This window comes from Zea mays, chromosome 4 (genome assembly GCF_902167145.1).
Source record: "Zea mays cultivar B73 chromosome 4, Zm-B73-REFERENCE-NAM-5.0, whole genome shotgun sequence".
NCBI lineage: Eukaryota > Viridiplantae > Streptophyta > Magnoliopsida > Poales > Poaceae > Zea > Zea mays.
In genome coordinates, this window is record NC_050099.1 from 190170406 (window position 1) to 190179357 (window position 8952).

The 8952-nt window shown below is 47.2% G+C and overlaps 1 protein-coding gene across 2 annotated transcripts; it reads right to left on the reverse strand.

Annotated features, from left to right (window-relative positions):
* Positions 1–4475: 4475 nt before the first annotated feature.
* Positions 4476–6344, reverse strand: LOC118476989 (WRKY DNA-binding transcription factor 70-like). Of its 2 annotated transcripts, none has more exons than XM_035967474.1 (3): positions 5550–6344; positions 5309–5419; positions 4476–5173 (listed from the first exon to the last, which is right to left on the reverse strand). In XM_035967474.1, exons 1-3 carry the CDS (start codon positions 5993–5995, stop codon positions 4690–4692), a joined length of 1041 nt encoding a protein of 346 aa, XP_035823367.1. In that variant the 5' UTR covers positions 5996–6344; the 3' UTR covers positions 4476–4689. The 2 variants fall into 2 exon arrangements, with proteins under 2 accessions (XP_035823367.1, XP_035823368.1); XM_035967475.1 differs by having other exon boundaries at positions 5309–5416; positions 5550–6337.
* Positions 6345–8952: the final 2608 nt, after the last annotated feature.

Below are 8952 nucleotides of genomic sequence, written 5' to 3' on the forward strand. Positions count from 1 at the left end.
CCGACCCCGGAGGATTCCCGTCTCGCCCGAGGCCCCCCTCCAACGGCGGACATATTTCCGGCTCGCCCGAGGCCCTGCCTTCGCTAAGAAGCAACCCTGACTAAATCGCCGCACCGACCGACCAAGTCGCAGGAGCATTTAATGCAAAGGTGGTCTGACACCTTTATCCTGACGCGCGCCCCCCGGCAGAGCCGAAGTGACCGCTGTCACTTCGCCGCTCCACTGACCGGCCTGACAGAAGGACAGCACCGCCTACGCCACTCCGACTGCAGTACCACTTGACAGAGTGAGACTGACAGGCAGTCAGGCCCTGCCAAAGGCACCATAGGAAGCTCCGCTTCGCCCGACCCAGGGCTCGGACTCGGGCTAGGTCCCGGAAGACGGCGAACTCCGCTCCGCCCGACCCAGGGCTCGGACTCGGGCTAGGTCCCGGAAGACAGCGAACTCCGCTCCGCCCGACCCAGGGCTCGGACTCGGGCTAGGTCCCGGAAGACGGCGAACTCCGCTCCGCCCGACCCAGGGCTCGGACTCGGGCTAAGTCCCGGAAGACGGCGAACTCCGCTCCGCCCGACCCAGGGCTCGGACTCGGGCTCAGCCCCGGAAGACGACGAACTCCGCTTTGCCCGACCCCAGGGCTCGGACTCCGCCCTGGCCTCTGCCGACGACCTCCGCCTCGCTCGACCCAGGGGCTCGGACTCGGCCTCGTCCATGGAAGACAGACTCGACCTCGGCTTCGGAGGAGCCTCCACATCGCCCAACCTAGGGCGCAGGCCAGCCGCAGGAAGCGCCATCATCACCCTACCCCGAGCTGACTCGGGCCGCAGGGAACAAGACCGGTGTCCCATCTGGCTAGCTCCGCCAGATAGGCAATGATGGCGCCCCGCATGCTCTGTGACGACGGCGGCTCTCAGCCCCCTTACGGAAGCAAGAGGACGTCAGCAAGGACTCAACCGCTCCGACAGCTGTCCCTCCGCCAGGCTCTATCGCTCCTCCGACGGCCACGACATCACACCAGCTGGGTGCCAAAATCTCTCCGGCTGCCACATCGGCATGTACTTAGGGCGCTAGCTCTCCCCCGCTAGACACGTAGCACTCTGCTACACCCCCCATTGTACACCTGGATCCTCTCCTTACGCCTATAAAAGGAAGGACCAGGGCCCTCTTAGAGAGGGTTGGCCGCGCGGGGACGAGGACGAGACAGGCACTCTCTTGGGGCCGCTCGCTTCCCTCTCCCGCGTGGACGCTTGTAACCCCCTACTGCAAGCGCACCCGACCTGGGCGCGGGACGAACACGAAGGCCGCGGGATTCCCACCTCTCTCACGCTGGTCTCCGGCCGCCTCGCTTCTCCCCCCTTCGCGCTCGCCCTCGCGCTCGACCCATCTGGGCTGGGGCACGCGGCGACACTCACTCGTCGGCCCAAGGGACCCCCCGGTCTCGAAACGCCGATATATATATATATATATATATACAAATATGAATATGTAATACGCACACATATGTCCATATACATACATACACATATATATCTATTGCGGGTATTCGGGTTTGCAGGCACGGGTACAACATTTTCATACCCGCGAGAAAAAAGCCCGTTGGATTGAGAATCAATCTGCATTCGTACCCGCTGGTACAAATCCATACCCAAACCCACCCCATATAGGGTTTTTACCAACGGGCACGCGGGTTAAATATGACTGTGTCATCACCACATGTTGCCATCATATCCATACACCCAGGCCAACTCAAATACGGTGAGCCAGAAAGAAGAAAGACGTGTCATCACTAACTATGCCTGCATATACACTACACTGGTCTCAACCACACAGACTCTTAATTAGCTTTGCATTGGTTGTGCAAAATGTATGTAGTTACAAATGAAATACTCCCTGTCGTTCCCACAGACTTACATACAGTAATAACGGACGCAGACATCGCCTGCTTGCTTGGATACCGTCAGGTGTTTGGTAAAGTGACGCAGACATGCATGCATTTTCTTGCAACTGGTTATTGTGTGTACATATATATATGGTGCTATCAAATCTGATGCAATCAGTAACTAGTGTGTATATACATAATTAAATATACTATACTCCCTATATATGGAGAGGCCAACTTGTGCAGCAAACTGTATATACATGCATACTACCAGTTCATACATTATTAGCATATACAAATACATCCCTTTTGTTCATATCACAGGTTTTAATATTGCAAGTTGCAACATCATCAGTTTCATCCATATATATCCAGTTGATCTGGGCACGCACGTGGTTTGGCCCAGAGCATATACGACAGATCTGTGGCGGCTGGGGGTCAACAGGCCCGGCCTGTTTATTTATATATTAATTACTCAATGATCATCAGCTACTTGTCATTATATATACACACAATAGTTAATCACTGGTAACTGTCTACTGCTTGCTGTTGTGACGCAGGACTCTGAACTAACATATATGTTTATTTCCATATTAAGGTCATGCTGATGGTTCCAACATACAAGGATTTTTGCCGTGGGAATCCAATGGCTTTGGACTGATAGTAGATTCCATTCCAATGGTCCACTGCTGGTTGTTTTTTTGCTTTGCAACCTTCTTTGCCTCTTATTAGCAGAGGCAAGAATTGTTGGGGCTTTCTTTCCTCTCCTTTAATTTCTCTCTTGATTTGGATATAAAGAATATATTCTCTGTATTGCTTTCTTTCCTCTCCTTCAATTTCCCATCAGCGGGTGTTTGGTCAAATACTCAAATGGAACATACTTATCCAGTGGTATATGACCCTCTACTACTGTTCGTTATCAACAGTGAAGTCAGGTTGTTTTCATCTTAATTTACAGATCAAATCTGATCCAACTTGGCAGATATATGCTCTCATATATATATATATATATATATATATATATATATATATATATATATATATATATATATATATATATATATATATATATATATTGTATGGTAAAAAAATATAAATATTGTTTTTGCATCATACGTACGGGAGTGGTGTACCAAGGTAGAAATATATATAAATGGGTACAGTGCGTCCTTTCTGATGAAAAACTAATACATGGTTTCAACTTTCAACATCATTCCTATCTCACTATATTAATTAATCACCAAGTGCCAACTGTTCACACAAAAAAAAACTAAGGGCATATATACGACAAGCTTGTGGCGGCCATGCATGGGTCAGAGTCAGACCGCGTGCCTATACGGTTTTTTTAATCGCATATAATAGTAAGTCTACTATGTTTAATTTGCTTGTTTGGCAACTGCCTGTTGCATCGGTATGCAACCGTTCTGAAATGTAACGCATTCTAGCTTTTTTAGATAAAATAAAGAAGTGTGTAAATGTGTAATAGATGCATGTACTTAACTTCCCTGATGATCGATCTATATATTAGGGGAGGGGATGCGATTTTATTACTCACGATTAAACCGCAGGGCTTAGAGCTCTTTTCTACGAGTGTTCACAGAATTTCTTTATATATATTTTCGGAAAATTTTGAATGCTAGAATGCGATATATTGTAGAGCAACAGAGGGGGTACTTTATATTTCGAGATGGTGTCCAAAATGTGCTGAGGATTTGCCATGAGAACTGTGTTGGTTAGTGCATGGATCAGTTTTCTCTTTTAACTCGTTAGAGTTTGCTACAGACTGAAATTAAGGGGGTGTTTGGTTAGAAGGACTAAAGATTAGTCTCTAGTTTTTATTCTCATTTAGTCTCTTTTTTTGCCAAACACTACGACTAAAATATGGACTAAAATGATTTATTCTTTAGTCTTTCACATAGGTGCTAAAAGGGACTAAACCATATTAATTCCATATTTACCCCTCATTTAATTCAATTGTACTAATAGCAGGAAAATGTTAAAGGCTATTTTAGTCTTCTTATGAGTCATTTATTATATTCTTACTAATTTTAGTCTCTAGAACCAAACATGTTAGAGACTAAAATTTAGTCCTCTAACTAAACTTTAGTCCCTAGACTAAGGGCATGTTTGGTTTCAATTAGTTCTAGGACTAAACTTTAGTCCTAGGACTAAACTTTAGTCCCTATATGTTTGGTTTTAGGGACTAAATAGATTCTAAAGTCATTAAATACATTGTCCAAAGACTCAAATACCCTTAGAATATACTCATAATATTAGTTATCTATAAAAAGGTAAGGGCAACATGATAATTATGAGCTTTTAGTCTCTTTTAGCACCTATGTGAAGGACTAAAGACTAAATCATTTTAGTCCATATTTTAGTCCTAGTGTTTGGCAAAAAAGGGACTAAAAGGGACTAAAAACTAGAGACTAATCTTTAGTCCCTCTAACCAAACACCCCCTAAAGAAACCAAACAGGGTCTAAGATGATTGCACCACTGTCCTTGAAGCGTACGTTGAGGGTTATACACACAATAGATTGTTCTTTATCCTCCACTCTCTTTTCTTTCTTTTTTCCCTCTTCGTTTATAACTTCTTGATACAGGACACAAAACTTGACGCTATATATATATACTTAGAATTGTACATTGTGCAAATGATATTTTTCAGCCCTCGACGACAGCTCCTGATAATCTGATATCATCGCAATACCTTATTACACAATGCCCTCCCTTCAAAACAAATCAAATTATTACCATACTAATTGTCGCTAGCTAGCTAGCTTTCCATTGGTATCCGAGTCCGAGTCGATCGTCAGGCTCCAAATCTGAGGAGCGCATCCAGCTCCCAGCTATCGAAATCCATCGGTGCAAACGCAGCGACGTCGAACGGCTCACGCATGTCCAGCTCTTCTTCCGCAGACTCGTCGTCGTCGACGATGGGTTTACTGTCATGTGGCAGGAATGCCTGATCGATGATCTGATGGCCGCCACCACGAGCATCCGCACAGCAGGTGATGCTCGACATGCTGCTGCTGGACTGGCTGTCGCTGCTGCTTCTGGTTTTTATTGTTTCAGAGTCATCATCGTCGACAGGCCGGCTCGAATTAGCGCCGCCGCCATCGTCGTTATGGTCCTTATTGCTGTTACAGCTATGCTGGCCGTAGTAGACTACCGTGTACATGAGGGCGGCGGTGCCGCTGCTGCTGCTGCTGTTGCTGCTGTCGTCGTCTTGCTGCTGCACCGTCTTCGTTGCCTTGCAGCCTTGTTCCTGCCTGTAGGTGCATCTGTAGTAGCTCCTGCATGTAAAAAAAAATGCGCCTCGATCGATCAATTAGCTGCTAGTGGCAAATGCAGCCTAGCTATTGCAGATTTGCAAGAGATTGCCTAACTTTGTTAACATCATTCGGATTAACAAGCAGGATAAATTTCACCTCGAGTGTTTGGTGTTGTTGATGTGCTTCTGCCCGTACTTCCTCCACTGGCGGCCGTCGTAGTGCGGCACTGGTGTTTCAAGCGACACGGCCGAGTCATCGAGCCTCCTGCTTAAAGATTCGGTTTTTTTTTTCTTCAATCATCGATCATACATGCAGCTAGCCTCAAGTATAGTGTATAGAGCATCATCTGTACTCGGATAAACCTATATTACTATATCATAATAATCACATGGTATACCTTCTCTTGTGCTGATGCCGACGGGGGTTATTAGCAGCAGCAGCAGCACCAGCAACACCCTCCTCCTCCTCCTCCTTGCAGCCGACGACAGAGGAAATCCTCTTGACCCTCTTCTTGTCATCCACCTGCAGCCCATCACCATCATCGTCACGAGGTCGTCGAGCACTTGGGGTTGGGGACCGACGATGATGATGATGGAGCTGCAGCTCGGCCATGGCCTTGCTGGAGCAATCCAATACGCTCTGGAACATGTGGGCGACGAGCTCGGCGCGCTGGTCGGCCTGCAGCGCGGGGAGCACGATCGCCCGCAGCTGCGTCACCAGGGACTGGCCCCGGGCGATCTCCTCCGTCGCCGACCGCCGGTTGCAGCAGGCGGGAGAGGGGTGATCTGCTGGAGCCGCAGCAGCTTGAGGGAGAAGAAGACGCGTGCTTTGCTGGTGCTTCATCTCTGCTAACTTGCTAGCTCTTGTATCTGAAGAACTTAGCTTAGCTCGCTGCTTGCTCTTTGCACAGGCACCTCCGCTTGCTGTCAGAGAACGAAGGAACGACCAAAGCAAAGCAAATGATCTGGCTGGCTATGGCGACGATAAGGTACGGCTGCTCCGGCCTAATCCTCTCTACTTATACGCGGGGATGGAAGAAATGTCATGGCCAGGTGGCACCATAGTTAATGGACCAACTTGTAGAAACATTAATATATATAATCTGCTGTCGACACTGTTACTAGCTAGTATGCATGCATGTACTGGTGATTTGGAAGAGCTAGATCATGCATGGTTAGATTCTGGAGTCGTAGTCGCGAAATTAACCTGGTGGGGGCAAGGATTGGTTAACTTCATCGTAGTGCATCGTGCTCACCTGCTCCGAAAACAGCCTAGCTAGCTTATATTAGTCTGGTCAGTGAGCCGTCGCTTTTCCTTCTCGCATGACATTTTCAGCTTCTACTATATATGTCCTACCGCTTAATAAACAACAATCCCTTGGAATCTAAAAAAAAGAGGGCTTGTTTGAATAAGCAGGGCTTATAAATTTAGAACTACCTGAATGGTCATGTCGGCCTCCTCCTCCCTCCTCTTCTCGTCAGGTTCAAATCTCTACTACTCTATATGAGGTTAGTGTAGGCGTGCACAGCTCCTGTTCTGCCTCCCGCGATCGGCTGCTGCCGCGCCAGCTCCGCAAAACTGCTGCGCCGCTCCCGCAAATCACGCCGCCGTCCTCGCGGCCGCATCGCCCCCGCACATCCCTGTTCTGCCCGCCGCGAGCACGCCGCGATTCGTTTCCCTCCGCGCGCGAGCACGCCGCGATTCTTTCCATCCGCGGCCGCCATCCGCCGTGCCAAATCCGCCGCACGCGAGCACGCCGCGATTCCTTTCCATCCGCGCGCGAGCACGCCGCGATTCCTTTCCATCCGCGGCCGCCATCCGCCGCGCCAAATCCGCCGCACGCGAGCACGCCGCGATTCCTTTCCATCCGCGCGCGAGCACGCCGCGATTCCTTTCCACCCGCGGCCGCCATCCACCGCGCCAAAGCCGCCGCCACACCCCAGCGCCCGCAACGCACGCAACCCCGACCGCTGGCGCAACTCCTCTTCCCACGGATGGAAGGTGGCGGATGGAGGTGGTGCGCACCTTCCATCCCAGCGACGCGCACCTTCCATCCCCGCGGCGTGCTCCTTCCATCCCCGCGAACGCCCGCGGATCTCCAAAACAGCATGGCACGCGGATGGGAGGAGGTGCGCGGATGGAAAGGACGCTCTCCTACCCATCTGGTCCGCGATCCTCGCTCACCTTCCATCGACGCCGCCGCATTGATCTCGGCAACCTCTGCCCACCTACAAGAACAACCGGTGAGGCTTGCACCACGCCGTGCTCTAACTACGCTGTTGAGTTGCTGCTCTAACCACTGCTCCCCACAACTCTCCCTATTGCTACAGATTCAACCACGGCTCCCTACATCCGCGCCCTCAAAAGGTAATTGCTTGATCATATGGATTAGCTTATATGGATTTGCTTGCTCATATGGATTAGCTAACTGTTCAGTACTGTAGCCGTTTTGTGTTTTAGATCTGGTTTAGCAAATCATGTTTGGAACACTGGTTTTACTTCCTGAAGATTCAGAAATTCATAACTATTCAGTACTTTAAACTGGCTTGTTAAACTGGCTTTAGAAATTTAGAACTACAGTACTATAGCCGTTTTGTGTTTTAGAAATTTATAACTCAAGTTCAGGAGCCTACAGCTATTGTTAAACTGGCTTGTTCCGTAGCCTCCTCCCCGGATCAGGCTTCACAATTCTAGATAGATAAATTGGTCCATACCCTCCATCGTAATTGAGCTTACAAACTGAAGAGAAAATTGTTTATAGTGAAATGCACATCTTAAACTCTTTCTGAATTTTCTGGAATTTAGGTTATTCAATGCCCCACATCAATCTCCAAAGTACTAATCCAAACATGTGAAAGGAAAGGAAATACAAAAACTGACCTCAACCAGCTGATATCGGTCTATGCCTGCAATTTTCATTCAAAGTGTTTTAAACCTCATGCCCTCATATTGGTCCTACACATTTAGTCCACAAACTATTTCGGACATACAACTATCATAAATAATTCATGCAAATGGAGTAATCAAATTTGTGTGCAGAATGATTCTTCACTACGACGACATCAGACAAATTAATTACTTGTGTTGTTGGTAGAGAGTTTGGATTTCTAACCACTGCTCTCCCCATTGCTGCAGATTCAACCACTGCTCCCTACATCCGCGCCCTCAAAAGGTAATTGCTTGCTCATATGGATTAGCTTATATGGATTTGCTTGCTCATATGGATTAGCTTATATGGATTTGCTTGCTCATATGGAATAGCTAACTGTTCAGTACTGTAGCCGTTTTGTGTTTTAGATCTAGTTTAGCAAATCATGTTTCGAACACTGGTTTTACTTCCTGAAGTTTTAGAAATTCATAACTACAGTACTGTAATTTAGATCTAAAGTACTGTAGCCGTTTTGTGTTTTAGAAATTTATAACAGTCAATTCATTAGATTCATAATACTGAACAGTTAATTTGTCTGATGTCGTCGTAGTGAAGAATCATTCAGATCTACAGTACTGTTAAACATGCTTTAGAAATTTATAACAGTCAATTTATAACAGGCAAAATGCATAACTTTGTTAAGTACTTGAACAAATTAATAGTGTGTTTTGTGTTTTTGTAGCGGTCAATTCATAACTTTAGAAAGCACAGTTACGCAAAATTGATGACTGAAAGTATGTGTGCCAATTTTGTTTGCCTAACACTAAGAAAATTTAAACCCAGGTTCAAGTTGATCCTAATTCAGGCAGACTGATATAGTAGTTTGTTCTCTAATAATCCCTTCATGGACTTTAGAATTTTCCAGCTAGCC

Bases quoted from the DNA above. Each gene is read 5' to 3' on its own strand.
- LOC118476989 (XM_035967474.1), bottom strand. From the start codon at position 5,995: ATGAAGCACCAGCAAAGCACGCGTCTTCTTCTCCCTCAAGCTGCTGCG. The intron at 5,420-5,549 runs GTATACCATGTG...CGAATCTTTAAG, and splicing joins CGGCATCAGCACAAGAGAAG to CAGGAGGCTCGATGACTCGG. The intron at 5,174-5,308 runs GTGAAATTTATC...TTTTACATGCAG, and splicing joins AACAACACCAAACACTCGAG to GAGCTACTACAGATGCACCT.